The sequence below is a fragment of the Pseudozyma hubeiensis genome, assembly GCF_000403515.1.
Source record: "Pseudozyma hubeiensis SY62 DNA, scaffold: PHS59, whole genome shotgun sequence".
Lineage (NCBI taxonomy): Eukaryota > Fungi > Basidiomycota > Ustilaginomycetes > Ustilaginales > Ustilaginaceae > Pseudozyma > Pseudozyma hubeiensis.
Window position 1 is genome coordinate 146,696 of NW_012133841.1, and position 24,687 is coordinate 171,382.

At 57.8% G+C, this 24,687-nt stretch overlaps 8 protein-coding genes across 8 annotated transcripts; 3 read left to right on the forward strand and 5 right to left on the reverse strand.

Annotated features, from left to right (window-relative positions):
* Nucleotides 1-3: 3 nt before the first annotated feature.
* PHSY_006592 (hypothetical protein) lies at nucleotides 4-2,487 on the forward strand (the record flags this gene model as incomplete). Its single annotated transcript, XM_012337192.1, has 1 exon — nucleotides 4-2,487. One exon carries the CDS (start codon nucleotides 4-6, stop codon nucleotides 2,485-2,487), a length of 2,484 nt encoding a protein of 827 aa, XP_012192582.1.
* A 127-nt stretch (nucleotides 2,488-2,614) lies between these two features.
* On the reverse strand, nucleotides 2,615-3,481 carry PHSY_006593 (hypothetical protein; the record flags this gene model as incomplete). The annotated part of the gene is made up of 1 exon (XM_012337193.1): nucleotides 2,615-3,481. One exon carries the CDS (start codon nucleotides 3,479-3,481, stop codon nucleotides 2,615-2,617), a length of 867 nt encoding a protein of 288 aa, XP_012192583.1.
* Nucleotides 3,482-3,804: 323 nt separating this feature from the next.
* PHSY_006594 (hypothetical protein) lies at nucleotides 3,805-5,934 on the reverse strand (the record flags this gene model as incomplete). The annotated part of the gene is made up of 1 exon (XM_012337194.1): nucleotides 3,805-5,934. One exon carries the CDS (start codon nucleotides 5,932-5,934, stop codon nucleotides 3,805-3,807), a length of 2,130 nt encoding a protein of 709 aa, XP_012192584.1.
* Nucleotides 5,935-6,687: 753 nt separating this feature from the next.
* Nucleotides 6,688-9,513, forward strand: PHSY_006595 (hypothetical protein; the record flags this gene model as incomplete). Its single annotated transcript, XM_012337195.1, has 1 exon — nucleotides 6,688-9,513. One exon carries the CDS (start codon nucleotides 6,688-6,690, stop codon nucleotides 9,511-9,513), a length of 2,826 nt encoding a protein of 941 aa, XP_012192585.1.
* Nucleotides 9,514-10,401: 888 nt separating this feature from the next.
* Nucleotides 10,402-12,853, reverse strand: PHSY_006596 (hypothetical protein; the record flags this gene model as incomplete). Its single annotated transcript, XM_012337196.1, has 2 exons — nucleotides 10,402-10,704; nucleotides 12,806-12,853. 2 exons carry the CDS (start codon nucleotides 12,851-12,853, stop codon nucleotides 10,402-10,404), a joined length of 351 nt encoding a protein of 116 aa, XP_012192586.1.
* A 161-nt stretch (nucleotides 12,854-13,014) lies between these two features.
* On the forward strand, nucleotides 13,015-21,247 carry PHSY_006597 (hypothetical protein; the record flags this gene model as incomplete). The annotated part of the gene is made up of 3 exons (XM_012337197.1): nucleotides 13,015-13,542; nucleotides 13,630-20,749; nucleotides 20,979-21,247. 3 exons carry the CDS (start codon nucleotides 13,015-13,017, stop codon nucleotides 21,245-21,247), a joined length of 7,917 nt encoding a protein of 2,638 aa, XP_012192587.1.
* A 500-nt stretch (nucleotides 21,248-21,747) lies between these two features.
* Nucleotides 21,748-22,149, reverse strand: PHSY_006598 (hypothetical protein; the record flags this gene model as incomplete). Its single annotated transcript, XM_012337198.1, has 1 exon — nucleotides 21,748-22,149. The coding sequence occupies one exon, from the start codon at nucleotides 22,147-22,149 to the stop codon at nucleotides 21,748-21,750; it is 402 nt and encodes a 133-aa protein (XP_012192588.1).
* A 736-nt stretch (nucleotides 22,150-22,885) lies between these two features.
* Nucleotides 22,886-24,598, reverse strand: PHSY_006599 (hypothetical protein; the record flags this gene model as incomplete). The annotated part of the gene is made up of 1 exon (XM_012337199.1): nucleotides 22,886-24,598. The coding sequence occupies one exon, from the start codon at nucleotides 24,596-24,598 to the stop codon at nucleotides 22,886-22,888; it is 1,713 nt and encodes a 570-aa protein (XP_012192589.1).
* Nucleotides 24,599-24,687: the final 89 nt, after the last annotated feature.

The following is a 24,687-nucleotide window of genomic DNA, read 5'->3' on the forward strand; positions in this document are numbered from 1 at the left end:
GCAATGTCGCTCACGCAAGCGTGGCAGCAAGCACTGGACAGCTTGACTGCCGCGCATGACCACCAATCTGTACACAATGCAGCCTCGGGTCCACTCCCATCATCAAATGCGTACACTCTCTTGACGCAGTACTTCGAGCCAGCAGCGCCATCAGAATGCCGCTTCTTCGACGAGAAGACAGAGGTCTTCAAGCTGGATACGGAAGCCAGCGATGCACTGCATGCTCTTCTCGGCAGCGGTGCGTCGATGCCATCTAGCTCAAAGATCGACCTTTCTTCGCCAAATCCTGCCCTCTTCGCTCTATCTCATCACTATGTTGATCGGTGTCTCGAAAAGCTTCAAGAAATGGCATACGAATATGGCTTGACCATTCGAGATGCTAGTCGAGCATCGTGTTCGGCGCTGAGCGACGATCTGCCAGGAGCGCTGCTCAAACTGTCCCTGTGGTTCCGAGCCTGGCTCTCCCCCTATGCCGACACATCCATCTTTTCCGGCACCTCTGATGACCGCAATCGACTCAGCCAATCACTGCAAGCATACATACGCTCCCTGTTCGATCATACTGCTGCTGAATCGCTCCGCTCCCATCTCGAGCAGCTCGTGGTCGACCCCGAACACCTGGACCTGCCAACAACATTCGTGGCCCACCTCAACATTGCGGGTCTTGCCACGCCAGCCATGATCCTGCTCACTCGGGTCATGCATTGCGAGATCACGCGCAAAGTTCGCGCCGTGGTTGATGCTGCCGACGTACGACCGCAGGACTCTGTACTACCGCTCGAATCTGCTGCTCGACCCGTGCTGCAGCAGTGGCTCGACGATGAGGTAAAGCCACGCTTTGCTGCCATTCGACAGTGCTTGCGAGCCGATGACGCTTTTCCGGAGGCGAAACAAAAGGTCGTGGACACCGAAAGCGCAGACGAGGACGCTTGGAAGAGCCGACTCGACTACCAACTGGACAAAGCGCTATGCCTTACCCGCGCAGGGCAGCTGTTCGACCTGGTTGCCTTGTACCCCGAGTCATCGGCGGCGCTGGAGGACCTGCGGCTGAGTCTGCAAAACGCAGATCAGAGGCTGAGAGTCGCCAAGACGTTCTCCGAGTCTCTCCACATGCGACTCTTGCATCCAGGTGCCCATACTCGCGACATCATTCAGATGTACGTCCATCTCGTTCGCTCGTTGAGGGAGATGGATCCGACAGGCGTGGTCCTATCGCGTGTTGTTTCGCCCTTGCGGAGGTATCTGCGCGCGAGGAAGGATACAGTGTTGGTGATCGTAGCGTCCATGTTGGGAGACGATCCGGATTTCACGCTGCTCAAGGACGAATTAGAACGCGCGGATCAAGAAGAACAACAACAGGAAGAGCAAGTGGAGACAAAACGGAAACGTCGACCTCGACGATCGCTTCAAACGCACGCTGCTGCTTCTGCTGGAACAAATGGTGGCAAGCGTAGCCACAAGCGTCGAGGTGCACATCCAAGACGTGCTGCAAGCAGCTCTTACGCTTCCGACAGCGATGCATCCTCCGAGGAGGATTGGGACGATCCGAGCTGGGTGCCTAAACCGGTCGAAGCAGGCAGCGGATACCGCATGTCGACGTCCAAGGACATCATCTCGATGCTCACGAGCATCTTTGACGATCGCAGCGGATTCATCGCCGCACTCGAAAAGAGCATGGCGGACCAGCTGGTGCAGGTGAAAGGATACAAAGCGATGAAAGAGTATCGCAACAACATGATCCTCAAGAAGCGATTCGGAGAGAAGAACATGGGCAAGTGCGATGTCATGCTCGGAGACGTCACCGAGTCGAGACGCGTCGATAGCGAGGTGCATCAACGGAGGAGGCAGGCTGCGGTTCCGGCGCCGTCGACATCTGCGGTGGAAGGGATGATCTCGAAATTGCACCCGTTGATCGTCTCTCGTCAGTTCTGGCCGGAACCCACGATCAAGCCGGGTACCGGTGCAGCCGCCGGACCGAACGCTGCGACCGCTGTCGCTGGTGGCGCAGGTGCCCCCGCCGGAACACCCGGCAGCGTAGCAGAATTCACTCTCCCACCGCTGTTCCGTCACGCCCAGGAAGAATACGGTAAGACGTTCTGCCAGACCAAAGCGATGCGCAAACTGCACTGGTTGAACCACCTCGGAACCGTCGAACTCGACGTCGAGCTCGACTCGGGTGAAAACATCTCGGTCGAGTGCAGCTTGATCCAGGCGTCCACGCTCGAAGTGATCTCGAGGTGCAAGGGTCGAACCGCGAACGCTGCCGACGCTGCATCTGCGGGCGGCGCCAACGTCGTCACGCTGACAGACGTGATGGAGGAGCTCAACCTGCAGAGGGAGAAGGACGCAAGGGATGCGCTCGAGTTCTGGGTCCAGGCTGGACTGTTGAAGCCCGTAGCTGGTTTGGCGGATGCGTTTATCGTCCAGCCTAGCTTGCCGGTCGCTTCAGTGGACGAGGAGCACGGAGGACATGAGGAAGCGCTCTAGAAAGCTGTCTGAAGTTCAATACACACTTCACCTTCAAAGCGTCGACGCACGAGCAATCACAAACTGTCTGATCATAAAGAATGACTTCACGATTAAGACCGACACGAGCCCGCTACACAATGAGTGCCTAATCCTTCTTGAGCTCGCGCCTAATGACCATGACAGCACCCTCCTGCTGCTCGTCCTCTCCGCCTACAGCCTCGGCCACGCTGAAAGGTACATCCGATGGCAAACTGTTCAGATCCACCGCAGCGGCGCCCTTCGCCTCGCCTCCCTGTGCCCCTGCCTCGACAGGCGTACGAACGACAAACACTTCCAACCCATCGCCCACCTCGATATGCCTCTCTGTAGCCGAAGTGAACGAGTCGACTACGATCTTCAACACCTCGGGCAAGGTCATCTGACCTGGTGTGGGGACTGTCCTCTCCGGGGTGGAAGTTTGGTTCCTGAACATGATCTGGTTGTCGAAGAACGGCTGGATGAGCGACTGTGCGGCACCTGCAGCTCTACAGAATTCCCTCTCGTAACTTCCGACGGGGTCGAAGGAGTAGACGGCGCCTTTGCCCTCCTCGTCCAAGCCGCCGAGGATGTTGTACACGTAGTACGGGAAGAAACGCTTGCCGTAGAGAATGGTGGAGATCATGCGTGCGATCGAGTGCAGAGGCATGGATCGTCCGTGCGCGTGACGATACATTTCGAGCCTCTGACGAACGTGCGACACGAGCGCCTCCGCATCGGCGGCAAACCCGTTGGTGGCGAGCGTCGCCTTGTCGTTCAGTCGGAACACCTTGGGCTTGTAGCGAGTTTGAATGTTGTAGCCGGTGCTTTGACGAGTGTCGGAGGCGATGACGCAGAAGTCGGTACCGCAGACAGCAGCGATACTGCCACCGTTCGAGTCGTATGGTGAGAACTGGTGACCGACAACGTGGTCCTTGGGCGCCGCCGTATGCGCTGGCCCGCGTGATGAGCCGGGGAAGGTTCCAAAGAGCGACATGGTTGCTGGGAGTGTATGCCGAGTGTAACGAGCGATGGAAAAGGTCCAGTGATACGAGACTTGCAACACGTCGTCGATGTTGGTAAACGAGAATGGACGACGATGGCAAGAGCGGAGATGGTGTTGGAGATGCAAAGTGTCCAATGGCCATGGCGCAAGCCGCGTCAGTTGGTTGCGTTTCTCGAAAAGGCGCTCGTCAGCTCCACTCTGCTCATTTCCAATCGCACGGACCGATCAGCCAAATTTTGGGGCGAGTCAAGATGTTACACCTTTCAAAAATCACATTTCTAGAAGAATTCGAGTCGCCATGATCATCGTCAACGTCAACGACCCTGTTCAAAGGCGACAAGCGCCTCGATGATGCCCTTCATCAATGCCAGATACTCTTCTATCTTTACCGTATCCCATACCACTGTATCATGACCAAGTTCCAGATTGAGCTGTCCGCGGAAAGTGAACGATGTTCCGAATGCTTCGCCTGCTCTGGTCCGAACGCCAAACATCAGGTTCTCGCGCACTTGGAGGGTTGCAGCACCCTCGCTTTGCGGCCCCGCAAAAGGCAACGTAAGCTGTGATGGTAGCACAGGATCCAGCAGCCCGACCATACTGAAGTTGAGAGAAGACCCAGGGCCCTGCATATTCTTCTTGGTCAGACCTGGCCGACGCTCGTCCTGACCCGCCACCTCCTCGGCCTCGTCATCATCCTTGAACACCTCAAAGACGTCCTTTACACCGTTTCGACGGAAGCGCGTCTCACGTTCGAGACCCGTCAAAAACCCATCTGCGTGCATGAAGCGAGGCTCCTGAAAGATGCTGTTGAACTGCCTTTGCACTTGTCGGGCCGTCTGCCACAACTGGGCGGCCTGAAACGCGCTCAGCCGTACAGCATTGGTCGACGGCATTTCTGGCAGAGAAAACACGTCTGCAGGTGGAAGCGAGACGCCGTTGAAGCCAAGCTTCACTCCGAGACTCGAGGGGTCCATCAACGGATCCTGAGCGTCGACAGGTTGCAATGTGTCCACGGCCGCACGAGCGTCGAGGAACCTTCGCACGGAGAAGGGAAAGCCCATCACCGTGGCTGTTGGCTGCTCGGGGCGACTGCCGGGAGGCATGTGCTTGTTCTCGAGCGTGTTGAGCGCACAAGCTGCCACAGCGTAAAGCAGCGAACCGACTCTGACCCCCTTTCGCTTGGAAAACTGCGTCAGGGCAGATGTATCCTCGGTTGATAGACGCACCACCGACCATCTGGTCTGGGCTCCCCACCACGGCTCCTCGACATCCTTGACGGAGCGGTTTGCTTTGAAGTCTGAGAGAATTGCCTTCTCGGCTTCAGCTGCCCGGATCTGGCGGATGACGCGCCGAATGGTCCAGAACCAACGCAGCTTCGCAAGTCGGGAGCTGGGAAGAGAAGAATCTTGCGCTGATGATTGAGACTGTACAGGTAACAGCTCGGGATACGTAGCTTCTATCGAAGGGGGGAGAAGCGCCGCAAAGTGAGCTTCTTGGAGCCCGTCATCGCCTCTATCCTGTGCTCTCGGCTGAGCAGAGTCAAAGAGGCCGCTCAGCAGACATTGCTTGATGTCGTCGCTGACCGATTCGTACCTAGCTCGAGATGCTTCCGTCACATCTGCCGAAGCATCTGCCTCTGTCACGAGTGGAGGTAGGTCCACGGGCAACTGTGGAGAAGCGAGAACCTGCAACAGCTCGCCGGCAAGGCTCGAGATGCTGAGACCATCTGAGATGCAATGAGCAGTACACAGTATCAAATCAAAGTGGACCTGGTCTCCGCTTCTGCTGGAAAACGATGGCGGAAGAAGGATGAGCCTGGCCAAGCCGAATGGAGAGTATTGACTGAGGAATCGTCGCTTGCCGTTCCAAACAAAGGTGTCGAGCCACGTGACAACTGCATCATCGCCGGACAATTCGGTGGCACTAGTACCTGAAGGTGACTGTAAGTCCTTTTGCCATGCTTCCGGAAGCCATACGAGTCGCTGTGTTGCTTGTTCGAGCAAGTCGGATGCAGATGCGGGCATGTCAAAAACGAAATGAGGCTCGAAGGAGCTCGAGCCGTCTTCTGCTGCTTCGCCAGTATGCCGTCTTGTCGCTGCCTCTTGTGGGTCCAGAGAGGTACCGTCAGGTGTCAAGGTGTCGACGTGAGCGCTGAGGAGAGGATGCCGACGGCACATCAACGCCCAGACGAGCGGCAAACGATGGGTGAGCTGTTCGTAGACGCGAGCAGAACAGCTCAGAGGCAGGCGGTAGAAGATGTCGGTTCGTCCTTCGTGCAGCGTTGCCATGGTGTTGAAGAAAGACTCAACGAGCCCCATCCTTCGAATGTAGCGACGAGGTTTCTTGGTGCATCGCTTCCACCCAAACGGCGAAGGTCTTGTACGATCAACATCATACAAGGTGCGCACGAATCTCGTTTCCGAAGGTATTGGCAGTGCCAGCATGGCGGCTATGAAGATCGAGTCGAGTGGCCAATCGTTCGATTGAAGCAAGAGTTCGTAGGTGACGGGCCAAAGTACGAGGCTCTGCTTGTGCGATGCAGTCGAGCTTAATGATGCGAGTCACGCAGGAGACCGGCATACGATCTTCCGAAGGGTCTTCCTTGTCTGTGCGAATTGTGATGCTAGCCGCGAAATACGCCGGAAACGGCCAATTTCGCTTGGCGCCATCGACCGACCTGACTGGTTTGGATGGACATCAACGCAGCACAATGCCCGCTTCTCGAGGAAGGCAAGCCCATAGATGCGTATGGTTCAGCTGAGAAGCTCGATCTGTATCCATGCACAGGTCGAGCGAAGGCTGGACACGAGCAGCGCATCCGATCGAGCCATCACCGATCTCGACCCGATCGATGGGACGCTCAGTCACTGTATCTCTCTGCGCTGATTCCCCCTCCCCCACACGCATCCAGGCTGAGCTGCTGCAGAGCCAAGGCGTAAAATCGGACCCCTTTCGTGGGTTTGACTGCTTTGCAGCTGCCAAGCCTAATTTCTGGCGACGACCGGATTGTGACTGCTCGTGTGCCTCTCTCCACTAAGTGAGCAGCCTACAGAGCCAGCTTCAAAGCAGTGACCGCTCCAGCCATCCAACCTCGTCACTCCACAAGATATCAGAGGCTCTGCATTACCCCCTCGTCCACATAGCCTCTTCAGCGTCGTAATCGTCGGTTGGGCTTTGACAGCAGCCAGCGTGCAACCATGGCGGAAGAAACGAACAAGGCAGGCTCAGCGACGTCCCATACGGATGGGGCAGCGACGACTGAACCCTCCACTCCCAGGCCATCCAACGACGCCGGCTCGGCTCCTCCTCTCGAAAGACGCATCTCATCCTCGCAGCAGCCTCTGCGACACGGCAGGAAACCGATCTATCCCGATAGCGACGCTGAAGCTGAGGGTCTCGATGCCGATGTTGACGATGAAGCGCTCGAGACTGGTCTCCCTCCCGGCCAGGGCGATCATGAACGCAGCTCGCTGTTGGGAGGTTCCGCACGTCACGGTGGCGCCAACGCCATCGGTCCGCTAGATCGTGCCTGGCTCAACATGTCCAAGCTCTGGGGCGGCGACAAGGCGTATTCTGCAAAGCTTGCGCGTCGTCGCAAACAACGAAGAGCCACCGCTTGTGCATCGGTCGCTCGCAGGAACTCGATCCATACCTCGTCAGCCGCCTCGTTCGCCGCTTGGAGACAAGAGCACCCCTTCATTATGCGCTCGATCTACGCAATCGCATCGCTTCTTCTCATCCTGCTCGTCCTTATCGTCGTGGCAGTGTCTCATCTATACGCTGCGACGCTCAAGACTCCATCGCCAGAAGCTCAGTCCCGCATCCTCGACGAATCCCTCTTGCTCAAAGGGCCTGACCGTCTACAGCTGCTCAACATTTCCGATGAAGGCATCCTTGTGCGCGTTGATGCCCGCCTCGGTCTCGATCCAGATCATGCGTTGGATCTTTGGCTTGGCCCGCGCGGCCATCAAGGTTGGTGGAAGAACAAGGAGCGTAAACTCGTCGAGTGGGCCGTAGGCAAAGTCGCTGGCGTCCAAGTTGACGTCGGCGAGGTTCGTCTCTCCGAGATCGGCGCCTCCTGGGACCAGCAGGCGCTTCCATCCACCAGCTTGAGCTCCAACGCATTCGATCCGCGCGATATGCTCGGCTTCCACATCGATCCACTTGTGTTGCCTCTGCCTCCTCTCAATCGCAAGGTCGATGGCGACGATGATGACGCCGACGCTCTCCGCCCTCCCATCCTCGGCAACCACAGCACACCGGCAGCGCGGCACAACATGAGTCCGCTCAATCTGACGCTGCTGCTCAAGCCAGTCGTGCCTGCCCCCTACATTCTGGACTACGCCCAGCACGCCATCAAAAAAGGCTTCGCTCAGCTTGATGTCAAGATTGCCAGCCTCCGCGTCCGTGGGCTCGCCAAATCAGAGATCCACGGCATCAACCGCGGACGAAAAGCGGGCTACTTTGACGTTCCTCGTCGCATCGATATTGCTCAGCATCGCATCCGAAGTCCCATTCGCGAAAAGGTGCCCAAGTTGGACAACGACACCAATCCAGACGATTTACTCAAGGTGGACGGCTACGAGTTCTTTGAGATCGGCAACGACGACGACGACAGTGGTAAAGACGGCAAGCATGGCTTCTTCAAGTCGATGGTCATGCGTGCACTGGGTCTCAGGGCCAAGGCACAGGCGATGAACCCTCTTGGCAAAGTCCTCCAAGGCAACGTGCGATACAGTCTGCCCTTCGGAATCTATTTGCCTGTCGACGGTACCTCGCCATCAGCACCCAAACATCCCAAGCATGGCAAGGACTTGGCAGAAGACGACTCCGAAGATCAGCCCGATGCTGCCGTCCTGATGGCTGCTGTTGCCACGGAGCCTTTCCAGCTGACGGGACAAAAGGTGGTCGACGTTGACATCATTGGTCGTGTCGTGCCGCCGCCTCAAGACGAGGGAAGCTTGCGTGTTATCGGCCATCTTCCGACAGACCAACTCTCGCTCGAAGCTGCTAGCGATTCGACCTTCGAGTATGCCTCGCAGGAAGGTGATGCGCAAAGCGCTGCATTTGGCGACTCGCCTCAACAGGCTGCACTTAGCAACTTCTTGAGCCGCTTCTTGCGGGGTGAAGCCAACACAGTCTACGTGCGTGGCGGATCGCCATTCCGTGAGCCAAAGAGTGCCAGCCGCGTCAACGGATCCGAGCCGTCTGTTTCTGCAGCAGTGGAGCAGCTTCCTGGCCAAGGTTCGGATCTGCCCGACTGGATGGATTCTGCGCTGCGCTTGGTTGACTTGCCCATCTCGTTCCCTGGTGCCGAGGTGACCGAGCTAATCAAAAACGTGACGATCAACGATCTCAAGATCACGCCGCACCCATTTGAGAAGGACAAGCTTCTTTGCAGCGGCACTGTTCTGGGCGAGATCAACATGCCTGGCGAGCTGAGCAGCATCGACGTCAAGATCACGCACATGTGGCCCGACATTCTGGTGTACGACGGTCTACCACCGAGCATGCGCAAGAGCATCGAGATGGGTTCGAGTCGACCGATGAGTCAATTCAACATGCTCGATGGTGCGCTGGACAGCCTCAAGCGACTCGCGTTCCTCGACATATCGGCCGAGGATGGCGAAGACCAGCACGTCACCTCTAAGGACGACCCCAAGAAGCCTGAGCCGGAGCCTGAGCCGGAGCCTGCACCTCCTCTGCCCGATCCGCTGCCAGAGAAAGCATTTGGACGCGTACGACCGTACGACTTTTCCCCCGCCGAGACGTTCATCGACCCCACAGATCCGAAAGGGGAGCGCAAGCTGCTTCGAGCGGTGCTCAAGGACGTACCGTTCACGGTGCTGCCGGGACGAGGACCCATTTTCCGATCGTTCACGTGGAAGTTGGTGACAGGCCAAGGAGCTATGGTGGGCATCGAAGGTACCAGCCGTGCCAAGATCTGGAACTCAGGTCTGGGTGCGTTGCAGCTGCGCAACCTTCCTGTCAAGGGCGCTTTCATGCTCGGCAAGCGCGATTAGGAATGTTCCGTTTGACATTGTTTGCTTGTATCTGTCTATCGGCGTCGTGTCTCAATGCATTGCAATTCAGGGATTTCAGCGAGGATTGGAAGCGCTCAATTCAAGAGGTGGATGTCTGGCTGCCACGCGTTTGAGGAGCCCCACAAATAAGGTTCAGCCGCCAACGTGGATTGCACTCACAAGGCCGCAATGAACAATGCCCGAAGCTGCCCGCACTACCGGGGAGAAAGCCTGGAAGTAGGTCATGTGCCTGTCGATCCTGTCACCAAAGGGAGCATAGAGATGCGGAGATACCTCTACCTTTGCTCATGAGAATAGGTTTCAATCGCGTGGTTTCGCTGGAGGGGCTATCTGCATTCGGCATGACTGCGTTCCCTGCACGGTAGACAATCGAAGGGAAGGAGAGTGAGGGACGTGAAACGTGGCGGAGAATGAAAAGTTTGGTGCAGGACACGACGAACTTGGCTGCAGAGACCACCTGATCATGAACCAAATACAGTACGTACGCCACTCAATGTTGTTTGCTGCGGCCAATGAACAAACTGTGTTCTTGCAAAGCGGGGCTCCTGGATGGGGCGTCTCATGTTACGGCGGCAGATGCGGTCGTTGGCGACGACGGGTTACCTCAAGCAAATTGAGCTCTTTTTTCTTTTTGCGGGGCAAAGTTGAGGGCGACCTTGCTTGTCGAAAAGGAATGAGGCGTACGATACTTGCCGTTTTTCTTTTTGATCAAGTTCTGGGCGCAGTTTCGGAGGCCGATCCATGCTAAGCGAGGGTGTAGGTGTGCATTGAAGACAAGCCCAGATGTCTCATATCCTATCCCCACACACAGCCTCTATTTGAACCCGTTCTCTTTGAAACGATGGAGACGAAACAAGGATCTGGGAATCAGCTACAGGGTAAGGAATAGTGTTTCCGACTAAGGTCCAAAAGTGCAGATCGATATTTGCGACAGAGGCTGATGCCTGTGGCTCGTCCAAGATTCCTGCCTTTTAGGCAACCGATTTCCAAGCGAGGCCCTGAAATAGGATCTCGCAATGCCGCCTCGCCGCGAGCTGGATATTGAGATCGAGTTCCTGAACTCTCCAAGATCAGCCTCTCCACGACACAGAAGCCAATATAGGTGAGCAGCGAAAGACTCGCCACGACGACGACGACGAAGACGACAGCCGACCCCACCATGGTGCCAGACTGAAATCCCAACTTGACTCATGGCAGGGCTGGCGCATGCAGCGTGACGGGCGTGCAGCGAGGCCAAATTTCAACCTCAGCGTGGACTGCCCACCGATCTGGCTTGCAACACATGGCACTTGAGCAGAGGTGCTGTCATGTCGATCCTCTAGAATCGCGATTTGAATTTGTCTGGCGCCCCGACCGTTCTCGCGTAAAGCCGCTTGCGCATACAACAATTGAAGCACTGCATTGGAGCAGTCGACAAACGCGGCTTGAGTCCTCTAGGCAGCTGCACGACGACGCCAACTGGTTGCCCCGCACTCTGAAGATTTCCTTGTTCCTATTTTCTCGTCTCGTCGACGAATCGCTGCATGCACATCTCTGACAAGCGAGGCGAGCTCGTCGCAACCTCGATGCCCTGGCAGGATTGGACCGGCTCCTTTCACACTCTAAGGACTGCGCAGAACATTCGACCTTTGCACATGCGGTCTCGCTCCAGTTTGAAGCTAAAATAATACGTGGTTCCATGTCATGCAGGCCAAAACTGGATTCGAGAGAGACAAGACTGCATCGAACCAACTCGAGAGAATTGGGTTCAGCTCGAAGTTGACCCACTGCGAAGGGGTGTGTAATGGGCGGCTCTCTGTTCTCTGAAGCAGTCACGGACGGCGGCATCCGAAATTGAGCTCTGTTTGGGTCGCATGCGAGTGAAATGGGCCAGAGTACAAACAAAAGGGGGCAGGCGGTGCTGACTATTGGGAGTAAGGGAGAAGATGGAATGAACTCAGAAAATTGGCATGCGAACTTGATCCCTCATCCGTCTTTTGCTTGAGCCGGCTTAGCGCTGTCGTGAATCAACAAAGTGACGACTTGCTCCGTGATTTTATTCTAATTTTGATTTCGACTCCGCTCGAGGCTCGCTCATCCTCCGCACAAGCCGCCACGCCGGCTGTCTTGCTACTTTTCGTGAAACGCATCCAGTGACTGGCTTCTGATTCGTCTCTTGTCTCAACCGCCGCTGCCGTCTGTAACCGCAAACGCCTGCAAACACTGAAGCGGTGATGCCTGCAATCTCGAACGAAATCTCCTGGTTTCCCCATGCTTTCTCCTAACTTCCGGCCCCTCCTCTTTGCTGCAACACCTCCATCCGCGCCCGCCAATCATCAGCCTTTTTTCTTTTCCTTGTTCCACTTGCATTTTTCTACGGTCTGTGCCTGTGTGAGTCTGCCTGTGATTTTAGCCGCCGTTGTACGACTCCATCGACGCCTTTCGTGAGTTTGCCCGTTTTCTGCAATGTCGCGCGCCCTGCCCTTCGCTACTGCACCTTCTGCATCGCACTGCTGCGACTCCCATGAAACCCGCCAGAGGGATCGCCCTCGCCTCGTCTCGCCTCGCCTGAGTTACTCCGCTGTCTCGCTGCCCCGGCTGGTTTGGGCCCTTCTTTCTTCTTGCCCTTATGGGAAAAGAGCCTAGGCCGTGATGGCTCTACCTGGCTACTGCACGACTGTGCGATCCCTGCTCGGCTCCAACCCCTCTCGATGCGTCTCTCTCCATTTCACCTCGTCCCTCGTCTGATGATGTCTTTTCTGGTTCTGTGGCGGCAGTGCAGCCCAGCCCTCAACGACGGGGTTCGAATTCGCAAAAGCCTCTCTCTTTCCAACTGCCTGTCCAACTGCCGTACCCCATCCCTCGACAGTCTGCGACCCCGGATCCACTCTTGCTCCCAAGTGGCTTTTGAGATTTTCCCCTTCCGGTTTCCTCGTTGGAGCGTTGCACTCTTGAGACTGTCAACGCCCTATTCGCAGTCCGCCGCTGCTGTCGTCGTGCGCCACCATCTCACCTCTCTCACCCTCCCCATTCTGGTCTGCGTTTCACCTCGTCGTCACCATCACTGTCACCACCTATCACCACTACCATCATCATCATCACTATCGACCCTCCCGACACGGTCGTCATCGACACTCCTCCTTATCCTTCTCCTCGGCTTCTGTAATCGTGTGCCTGTAAGACTTGTCTCCTTAGACACAGCCGATCCAACGTTTCGATCGTGTAGAGCACAATTCTTCATCAGCACGTCTCTGTGATCCACCCACCGCTCGGCACGCTTCCTGGACGCTACCTTTGATCCGTTAGCATCGATTTTCTCGACACGGCCATTTCTCCGCATCGTCGACACCGGTCACCGAGCACAGAGCACTCTCTCGAAGCGATCGATCTGGTCATCATCACCTCCCCTCTGGTTCTGTCTATCTTTCGACCAGCCTCGCGCATCAGCACCCTCCTCACCCATACCCACGCATCCCGTATAGGGAGCTGAGTCTCCTCAACATGGCGGACGACGGCTACGGCTCCCGCGAGAATCTGCGTCGACGCTCTGCTGCTCAGAGCGTCGATTCCGACACTCCCGCCGCCGCTGGCTTTTACCAGCCCGGTCAACCCATCGGTTTCATCCGCGCTCGCGGCAGTCCTTACGAGAAGAAGTACTTTTCCAGAAAGCTCGGCTTCTGCTGTCTCTTCCTCGCCCCTGGTGTCCTCCTCGTCACCCTTGCCATCACCCTCCTACCCGTCCTCTACGCCGTCGCCAACCATGCTCTCCACACGGCTGTGCTTCACGTCTACGAGTCCAACATCACCTCGCCCGGCAACACCTCGTTCCCGCTCACCCTCGAAGGTCAGACCAAGAAGGTCGGCATCTTCCCCGCCCACCTCTACTTCCGTGAGCCTGTCCAGGTCTATTGGGTCCTCCCACCTCAGTCAGGTCAGGTCGCCTCGCCGGAGACTTTGACCGAAGTGAACCTCGGTCAATTCCGTCTCGACTACATTGGTGCCGCTGCAGGCCACGCACGCATCAAGCAGGTACGTATTCTCCTTCTCCCTCTCCATTAGTCTCTTTCCTGCCCGGATCGGCCGACACTGACTCTCCTCCCTCCTTTCCGCATCCAGGCCACCAACTTTGAAATCCACGATGTCGATGGCTTCAGCGAGTTTGCCAAGTTCCTCATCTCTCAACCCGAGTTCACATGGAAGCTCAATTGCTCTAGCGTCCATGTCGAGGCCTTCTCGTTCTTGCCCACCTACAAGAACCTCGTCTTCAACAAGCACATCATCATCAAAGGTTTCAACAACTTCGAAGACGTCGAGATCCTCGACTTCCAGCTTCCTGGCAATGACCCTGCCGGTGGTGTTACCCTTTCGGTCACGACTTCACTCGTCAACCCTTCGCCTTTCGGTGTCCAGCTCGGCACGCTCAACCTCGGCCTGTACTACCAGGGCATGTACCTCGGTCCTGCTTCGACCACCAATCTGAACGTCTCCGCAGGTCGAAACGTCATCACGCTCAACGGTCGGCTCGTTCCCCATACCGACAATGCCACAGAGCTCGACTTGCTCGGACAGCTCTTCACCGGCTACATCAACGGCGAGACGTTGCCTACACAGGCGCGCGGTGTCTCCGTCCAGCAGGCCGATGGCCAGTATGTTGGCTGGCTCAGCAGCGGTATCACAGCTCTCGAGCTCGCTGTACCGCTCAAGGCGCCCCAGCCCATCAACCCGATTAAGGGCATCAGCATCGGCACGCTCGCCCTCCTCTACACACCCCAGACCGCTTACAGTCCCACAGCCTACTCGAGTGCGCTTTCGGCGACGCTTGGCCTGCCCTTCGGTTTCTCGTTATCGATTGTCAACACGGCCACCACCTTTACCATCCTGTTCGACGGTGCTCAGGTGGCCACCATCAACTCGGCCTACTCAAACACCAGTACGACGCTCTCGCTCGTCAGCGCTGGCCAGACGGCAGGTACGCTCGACCTCACGCTCCCCCCTTCCACGCTGACGCTCGCCAACAACACCGCCGCTGGTCGCAAAGAGCTCGAGGACTTCCAGGAGTACTTTACCTTCAGCAGCGGAACGGGTATCCGTCTGCAGGGCGCCGCCAAGGCCGTCACCGACACTCCCCTTGGTCGTGTGCTGCTCAACGGCATCATCTTCGACGTCGACAGCGGTCTCTTGGGTCTCCAGGGTCTCAATGCCTACCCTACGCTCATCACGAGCGTCGATGTCACCGGCGGTACTCGAGACGGTATCAGTCTTGCGGTGGGAACGACGCTCGTAAACCCTTCCAACTTGAACCTGACCGTCGGCGACAGCTCTTTCCAGCTCGTCAACCGAGATGTTCTCGGCACCGTCACCATCCCCGGCCTCGACTTGATGGTTGGCAGGAACGACGTCAACGCCACCTCGACCTTTGACGCCAACGCGAGCCCTTACGGTCTCGAAACGCTCAACCGCTTCATCTCGGGTCAGGACACCCAATTGGGCATCAACGGTTACCAAGGCTCCACCAACGTGCAGTCGTTGCTTCCTGCCCTTTCGCGGCTTCGCCTCAACGCCACGTTGCCCGGCCTCAAGACGACGCTCGTGCGCTCGGCTAATCTGACTGTTTTGGACACCACCGGCATCACCAACAACCTTGCCGACTCGACCGTCTTCCTCAACAACCCCTTCACTGCGCCGCTGACCATCACGCGCATTCGCTCCAACGTCACCTCGCACGGCATCTTTGTGGCCAGCATCGACACGCCGCTCAACTTTGTTGCGCAAGGTCGCGCTGTCACCCAGTCCCCGCCAATCTCGCTCGGCCTCAACCTCTATCCACCCGACATCTTTGCGCTCGTGCGTGCGCTTGCCGTGCAGAGCGGTCAGAACCCGGCCTACATCGATGGTGTTGTTCAGCTCGGTGGCTACACCCTATCGCCCACCACCTCGGCTAATACGCGCCGTTCGCTCAGCTCGGAAGACGCCGAGGCTAGCTACGACTACGAAGAGGACAACGAGCTGGCTCACGCCATGATGGATGGGGTCAACAACGCCGAGACGCTCGCCCATGTTGCTGATTGGGCCGAGCGCGATGAGCCCAGCGCGATCGAGGAGGCCGGCAAGCTCACCAAGCGTGCCAACCTCTACACTGGCTTCGATCTGCCCACCTACGTCTCCCGCGCCTTCCAGTCGGCCACAGCCAACCTCGAGATTGTCTCGCAGGCTAACATCGGTGACTACTCTACCACGCTCACCTTCGCGCAGCAGAACGTGCCGCTTGGTACTGATGTCACGCTCAACAAGCTTCTCCCCGTCCTGGCCGGTCCCATCGTGCAGAAGATTGTCGACAACTCGATCCTCAACATCGACCGAGTCACCATCCTCAATCCTCAGCAGAACACATTCCAGACCGCTTTGCAGGGTACCATCACCAATTCGGGTCCCTTCGATGCCACCATCGCCTTCACCAACGGTCTCAACGTCACCTGGAACGGCCGACTTCTCGGTCAGATTGCCATGCCCAACGTCTCGCTCGCCGGCGACGTCGGTGCCACGCTCGAGATTCTGGCAGACTTTGCCGTCGCCGACGTCGGATACCTCACCGAGTTCACCCGCTACCTGCTTACCGAGCAGAGTTTCGTGTGGAACATTGCTGGTGACGGCCTCAGTGTTGCAGCTCTGGGCATCGCAGTCAACGACATCAGCATCTCCAAGAACGTCATCCTAAGCGCCTTCAACGGTCTCAGGGACAGCGTCATCATCAACTCGTTCGATCTGCCCTCCAACGATCCTGCCGGTGGTATCCATCTCACCGCCGCGACCACCATCTACAATCCTTCGCAGGTCGGTGTCCAGCTCTCCCGCTTCGGTGTCAACCTGGATCGCAACAACACCTTTATCGGTCCCTCGGCCGCCCAGGATACGTTCGTGCTGCAGGCGCTTGCGGTCACCACGCTTCCACTCGTGGGTCGCTTGGTTCCTCAGAACTCCGATCAGGGCCTGGCCGTCGTCTCGGAGATCTTCACGCGCTTCGTTGCTAACCTTAACACGGAGGTAATGGTACTAGGTGACTACGCCGGCCCGGAGAGCGTAAGCTGGCTCAACGACGGTATCAAATCGCTTGCGGTTCAGGTCTCGCTGCCATCGCAGAAGTTCACCGTCATCCGAACTATCTCGATCAACCAGATCTCGCTCTTCTTCACCACGCAGACCGCCTGGAACCCGCCGACGAGCTCCAACGAGACGCAGTCGCAGTTCTTCCTCCCCTTCGCGTTCCCTCTGGATATCCAGCAGGTCGGTGGTGGCTTCATCGCCAACTACCAGAACCAGGACATGGCCGTTCTCGATATCCCGCTCTCGCCATCGATCACCGACGTCACAGCGCGTATCTTGACGCTCATGTTCAGCAACGTGCCCTTCTCGGTCTACGGCAACCAGCATTCCAGGTTCTCCCAGTTCCTTGCTGACACCACAGCGAACAATCAGGTGACATTCAACCTGAACGGTAATGCCAACACCAAGGCCAGCACCGCCGTCGGTCTGCTGTCCATCAACAACATCCCGTTCAACGTCGACACGAACTTGTTGGGTCTGCAGAACCTCAACGCTCGTCCCGCCATCGTCTCCAATCTGGACGTGTTCCACGGCTACCCGTCGTACCTCCAGATCAATGTCGATACGACGCTCTTCAACCCTTCGCACATCACGATTGGCACTGGCGATGTCACGTTTGACGTCTACTACTTGAACCGCAAGATTGGTACCGCCGTCATCAATGGTCTCGTGCTCGTGCCTGGTGTCAACATCGTGCCTACCGAGGTGCGCTACTCGCCGCAGGGTGCCGACAACACGCGTGCTGGTCAGACGCTGCTCGAGAACTACGTGCAGGGCATCGTCTCGAACACGATTATCCAGGGCACGCGCGACACCACCCCCATCGAGTCGCTCAAGCAGGCGCTCTCGGGTATCCGCCTCAATGCAGACATTCCTCCCCTGATGCAGCTGCTGATCACGAGGGCCAGGCTCACCATCCCTCCCAACATCGCCCAGACCGGTATCGCTCAGGCGAACTTCGACCTGCGCAACCCCTTCACGGCTTCGATCAACCTGCTCAGGGTCAAGGCAGACGCCTCGTACCAGGGCATCTTCCTCGGTGAGATCAATCAGGATGTCTCGAACAACCCGATCCGCGCTCCCGGTCATACCACCATCACTTCGCGCTTCCTGCCGTTCAACTTTGACCTCGACCCCAAGAACCTGATCCGCTTCGTCCAGGCGGCTGCTGCCACACAGGGGGTCGACCTGGGTCCTCTGCCACCTCTCTTCGCACAGGTGTTGGCCCAGGCCTCGACACAGACGACCATCAGCCCGTACCCTGACTTCAATCCTCCCAATTGTGTTTCCGGTAGGCAGTTCGACGTGCTCGACGCCATTCTGCGTACGTTGCAGGGTCTCACCACGAGGCTGGATATCCAGTCGTCCCTCAAGCTCGACGATTACTTCACCAACCTCAACTTTGCGCAGCAGCCTGTGCCCACCGACACGGATCGTACCGCTCTCTACCTGCTTGGTCCAGCAGGTGCGCCAATCGTGCAGAACATTGTCGACCAGGCTATCCTCAAGGTCAACATCGCCAACATCACCAGTGTCACCAACACTGGCTTCGACGTCTCGCTCGCCGGTTCGCTCACCAACACCGGTCCATTCGACGCGTACATCGAGTTCACCGGCCCGCTCACCGTCACCTGGCAGGGCAGAAACATCGCCCAGCTCACACTTCCCCCTATCTGTGCATTTGCCAACGAAGGTGTGCCCGATCTGAGGACGAGCGGTCACTTGACCATCACCGACCTCGGCGGTTTCACCGACTTCGCCACGTACATTCTGCACAACCCTGGATTCCAGTGGACCGTCTCGTCGAACAGAGTCACCGTACGCGCGCTGCAGATCATCTACAGCAACGTCATCCTCTCGAAGAACATCGACTTCTTGGCGTTCAACAACCTGCCCGGTGTTACCACGAGCAACTTTGACGTCTACGGAGAGACCAGCAACTCGCTGCTCATCCGCACCGATGCAGCGATCCCCAGTCCGGCCACGCTCGGTATCCAGCTGGACACCGCCAACTTTGAGATCTTCTTCATGGGTACCGACATCGGTCCGATCCACTCGACCAACCTCTTCCTTGCGGCGCTCACCACCACCAACACGGTGCTCGAAGGCTCCATCACGGCCAAGTCGGGTCGCGACCTGCAGAACACCGGTATTCTCTTCACCAACTTCTTGCAGGGTCGCACCCAGATCCTCCAGGTCTCGGGTAGGTCGGTTGTCACCCAGGCCAACGGAAATCAGCCCGTCAACTGGCTCAGTGCCGCTTTCCGCACGCTCACCATCGACGTCACGCTTCCCGGCAAGATCTACCAGATCATCTTCTCGATCACGCTGTCGGATCTTACCGTGTTTGTCAACGGAAACCCGGCCGATTCGTACACGGTGCCTTCGAGTTCGAACTCGACCATCGCGACGTTTGCCAATCCGTTCATGTTCAGCTTGCAGCCCATCCAGGCCTCGCCGCACATCAACCTGTCGTACGCCGGTGGTGACACGGCATACTTGGATCTGCCCTTGGCCAACGTGCAGGCGGGCACCTCGCGAGGTCCGCAGGACTTCCAGGCCCTGCAGCTCATGTGGCGCAGGCAGAACATTGTTGCCGTGGACCGACCCAACTTCCAGGCGTTCTTCGCTCAGCTCACCGACACGCCGCGTGGAACGTTCGATCTGCGCGGTGGTACCGATGTCGTGGCAAAGACGGTCATCGGCAACATCCCCATCGGCGGCATTCCTTTCAACGTCACCACCTCGCTCGCCGGTATCAACAGCTTCAACGGTGTCACGACGCTTTCGGACGTCATGGTCAGCAGTGGTACTGCAGCCTTCCTGTGGGTGCCACTCAAGGTGACGCTCGAGAACCCTTCGAACTTGACCGTCTTCACCAACGAGGTCTTCCTGCCCGTGCTCTTCTCCGGCACCGTGGTGGGTCGAGCCGAGATCCCGGTGCTCGGCCTCATTCCCGGAAGCAACTTGGTCCAGTCGTACTTCTACTACGCTCCCGCCAACGCCAACGACACGACGGCGCAGTTGCTGCTCAACCGCTACGTTCAGCCTTCGCTGTCGGACGGTACTTCGCCTCAGTCGGCTCCGCTTGTCATTGACGGTTCGCAGGGTCCTCAAACCAACTTGACGCCGTACGATTCGCTGCGACCTGCCCTCGCCGGTATCAAGCTGACCACGACGCTCCAAGGTATCGGCTCGAGGATCGTCACACACATCAATGTCTACTTGACGGCGCAGACAGTCATCACCGGTTTGGGGAGCTTGCTCGGCCTTCCCGGTGCCGGTCCTCCCCTGGTGGAGATTGATCTTACCGCGCAGAACCAGCTGCAAACCAACCTGTACATCGTCGCTTTGCAGACGACGGCCAAGAAGGCGGGCTCGCAGCCCAGAGATGCATCGAGCGCGGATGCCACGGTCTCGTACACCTTCCCCCAGCCATTTGGTGTCAACGCCGGTGGTCAAGCCACTTCCGGAAGGGTTCCCAACGTTGCCTTGCCCAAGGGTCTCATCGCATCGCTCCCAGTCATTGGCTCGAACTTGGACATCTACAACCACATCCCCGTTCGTTTGGGTCCTTCTGCTGGCGACAGCTACCTGGCACCTGGCCTCGAGTATGACGAGCTGAACGTCCCCACGACCTACCTGATCGACACTGGTATTGCGCAGATCCCGCTCAACCCTGTACAGACGATCGGCGATTTGATCGGCGCGCTGCTCGGCGCCGGTGGTGATATCACATCCACTCTCCAGCAAGTGCTCGGCAACCTGGCGCAAGGCAACGTGATCGGCGGACTGGATGCGGCTGGCAAGGGTCTGCTGTGCACGCTCGCCGACGCAGGCGGAAACCTCGGAATTGGCATCCTCAACCCGATTCGACAGCAAGCCCAATGCCCAGGTTACTCATCCCTGGCCAGCAGCGCAAGCTCCACCACCAACCCAGCCTCGGCGGCCGCTTCGGCCGTCTCGGGTGTCGTGTCTTCGGCCACGGCGGGTCTTGCTTCCGCTGCGTCACAGGGAGCATCGGCTGCTGGCGGCGCCGTCAATTCGCTCACCCAGGCTGCTGCAAGTGCCGTCAACACTCTTACCGGAGGTGGTGGCGGCGGAACCACGGCTGCCACGACCACCACCGGTGGAGGTAGCGGTGGAGTGTTGGGTCTAGGCCTTCTGTCTAGACGGGCCGAACCCACACCCTTGCGAATGCAGCTCTAGACCTACTCAGCCGGTCTTCCGCACTAGATACCCCACCCTACGCCGGGAAGACTGCGCTTCCTTACAATCCCCCTCACACGCTCGTTCTTTGACCCCTAAAATTCTTCTCGTCAATGCTTCCTCTATTCGACATCACTCAGACACACACTCTTTAGGCTCTCTTTCCTTTCGGCCCGCGATCCTTTCTCTTTCTTCTGCTTTGTCTTTCTCTTGGAATGATATTTTCTGGTTGAACCATCTCAACGCCCGTGTCGGATTTGTGACCGATGTATCTGGTCGGATACTGGCGCCTGCGAAACCGCCCGATCAGCAGGCCAAGTCCGAGAACGCCGGTGGCATTGTGAGTCTGTCCATGCAATCGACCGGCTGCACGTTGGGCTTGCCTGACGTGTTTCCAAACATCGACGTCGACTTCGTCTGTTGAAAAGGCCTCCCTTTCCCGTCACAACTGACATCGTATCAGAGCTGCAATCGTTGCAAGGTGTCTTGCATTCACACACTACCATCCCGACGTCTGAAAACATCCGACTATGATCCTCGTTCAGCTGCACGCTAGACCGCGAGAAGGATGCAGCACGTTAGTTTGAACCATTTCAACGTCCGTGCTCCATTCTGTTCCCGACGGGGATTTGGTCGGACGTCATTTAACAATGCGTGCACCGAAAACTCGATGACAGTGTGGGGAGTTGAGCGGCGATCCATCGTGTGCGATGCTTGGGACGGGGGATTTGTCGAACACGGAGCGCTGCACGCCTCCTGCGTGACGATGCGCATGTAGCTGAAGGGACACTTGAGGCTCATGGTTGCTGCTCCGGCCTCGAGGTCATCGTCCTCTGCTTCCCTGCGCATCTTCAGCAGCACCTCTTTCTTGCTCTTCAATTGCTTTGATTGTATTCGCTCAACGAGCATCTCGACTGTGGTGACCTAGCAGATGGCTGCGACCAGCACGTAGCGTTTAGGCGCGTTTGCATACGTGAGACCGATGCGGTTGGGACGGCCTTCCTGGAGGACCAGCGTGTTGTCCTTGTTCAAGTTTGGCGGAGGGACTCGACCGGCCTGCTTCTTGCTTCCACGCAGATTGGTGGAGAGCGTGTGCGTGTTGACTCTGGCCTCGCAAGTGTGGGGAAACTCAGCGGTGGCAGGGTTGCGGCCGAACAAAGACGCGGCGTGCGCCTCCATACTGGTGCAGAAGAGACGCAATTGGAATTTCGAGGTCTTGAGCTGCTGCACCTGTTCCGCAGTGAGGTTGACGAAGGTCAGGACAATCTTGCGATCGTTCTGTTGGGGCGTCTCGGGACACTGCACAATGGAAGAGGCGAACTGCATATCTCGTCAAAGGGCGATGGACGAACATTGACTTGTGCGGAACCTGAGGAGCCGACGAGTCGCGATGGGAGAGAAGCTGTGGCTGTTGAGACCAGAGGAGATTGGGAAGAAGAGGCAACGCTTGGCGCTTAGTTGGCTGGCATCCCACCGAGACGTTGCGGCGCGACATCAACCAAGCTCGAGATTCGACACCCCGTTACGTCCAAAGCGATCACGCAACGTACTGAAGTCCAAGACACCTTCAAGTGCCTCCATGCCTGCCGACGCACCCTCGCTTGCTGCGGTAGTTGCAGCAGCCACCTCTTGCTGATCTCGTGAAGAATTCTGTACAGGAAGGCCGCGTCCCTGATCCACCATGTCTTTTTGGGAGGCGAGGTAGCGCATTTCCTGATCCGCAAGAGCGAATGCTCGCTTGACCTGGAAAGCGGAATGAAGACTCCTACTACACTACCTTCTTTGTGATCGACGACGCGTGGCGGGTCACAGGTTCGGGCTAGATCCGACGACCAACGCAGATGTTCAGCTGTTCCTCCTCACTCATTTTCACCGCCAAGACGCGGCAGAACAGGGCAAAGCCGACGCTAGGGGGTATGCCGCACGTTCAATCCTCAACGTGAGCCAACGCTACGTCTCTTTCACACGATCTCATTGTGAGCTAACACCATGTCTCTTCCACACCGTCTCAAGGCAATAAAAATTTTCATACAAAGACAAAACGAGCGAAAATAGAATGCGTTCAATCCTCCTGCAGCTGATCACCTTCGTCGTCTTCCTTGTTCGAGTTGGCAGCAGAGGCGGGCTTCCTGACGACAGGCGAGCGTTCGCGCGATGCAGGCTTGGCAGCACCGTCATCGGCCCTCTCGGCACTCGAATCAGGCGCAAGAGGGGCGGAGCTGATCGAATTCTGCTTGGAAGCCAGATCAGAGGCACGAGACATGGGCTCATCGTCGTAATCGGAAGTGCCCGTCTTGGCCTCCAATTCGCGGACGCGTGCTTCCAAACCTCGAACTCGACCCTCCCACAATACACGCTCGTCGCGGACGCGACGCTCTACCGTCTCTTCAAGCACGCGACGGCTAGACTGAAGAGTGTGGAGCAGCGTGTTGGAACGCTTGATCTGGTCTTCGAGCGTAGCCTTCAGCGTACGGCTGTCGTAGAGCGAGTCGTAAAAGTCGGAGAACAACGAGAGAAAGTGTGCTTTAGACGAGGGCGGCGAACGCAGATGGTCGGGCAGCCTAGCGGTGGGCGGCGGGTTGTATGCTTGGCGTCCGCTGGGTTGACCGCGCGCAAATTGGGTGGTGTGATAGGCGGGAGAAGGCAGCGTTGCTGTCTGAGGCACGTGGCCGCCGGCTTGCAAACGCGTGGCAGGGCCTTGACGAGCGAGCGGATTGGCAGTATGAGGTACGTCGGGCATTCTGCCTTCGCGAAGACCGAGCATGTCTTCTCGCTCGTCACGACGGAACGAGTCGGTGGATTCTGCGAGACGAGAGCCAGAGACGAGACGCTGCGGCTGTTGCTCGCCGCGTTGTAGCACGGGAGGCTGATGGGGCTGGATCGGAGCGTGGTTGGGCCGAAGGCTGGGGTCACGCTGTGCCTGATCGTGGGGCAGAGGGTGGTCGCGGCCGTCGAGACCGAACGAGATCTTTTGGGGAGGAGCACTTTTTGCGATGCCTGAAGATGACCTGAGGTGAGCAGCGGCTTCGAAAGCGGAGCTGTTGCCAGTGTCAATGTGCAGCCGACTTGCCTTTGCTTGCGCAGCATCGCCTCTCCTGCGAGCGAGCATGCCCGGGCCGTGATCGAGGCTGTCGTCGTAACTCGAGGCTGAGAGGACGGAGGGCCTCGTAGAATCCTGCATGGGCGGAAGCGGAGCGCCCTGGCCGGAAGCCGGACTGTGCACAGGTCTGTCGAGAGGCGAGACACGGCCGCTGGGTCTGGTGGCGTAAGGAGGGTTCAAGGGCGAGCGCAGATCGTCTTGGTATGCGTCTCTCTCGTCGAGGTAACGCTGGGCGGAGTGGGGAGCGCCGTCTGCCCTGCGGAAGGAGGGGGAACGAGCACCACTTGGTGGTTCATCGCGTCGTCGATCTTCGCGATCGAGCCCGTCTGCGAGCCTTCTGCGCTTGAGCGCTGTTGCAGCGGGGTCTTCGCGCATAGCCGGTGCTGCTGCGTCGCCTGCGGCGGGATGCGGGTGTAAAGGGAGAGGAAGCTGAGAGCGGGGGCTGGAAGCGTGGCCAGCGACGGAAGGATTGCTGTTGGAAGGAGGCAGGTGAGAGTACCTCGGATCGTGATTGGGCTGACGAGGTGGACTGTGACGGCTTGAGCCAGGAGCTTCGATGTTGGATCTATAGTGAGCGTCGAGGAGATCGTCTCTTCTGGCAGCTTCTTCCTGCTCGAACCTGCGTTTTCGCTCAATCCAGAGGTCGCGAGATCGGTCGAGAGGCTCTTCGTGCATGCTCTACACAGTCGAGGGAGAGAGAGAGAGCGTGGGTTGAGAGAGGTAGTGATAGTGAGGTGCGACGAGGAGTGCAACACGAAAGGATG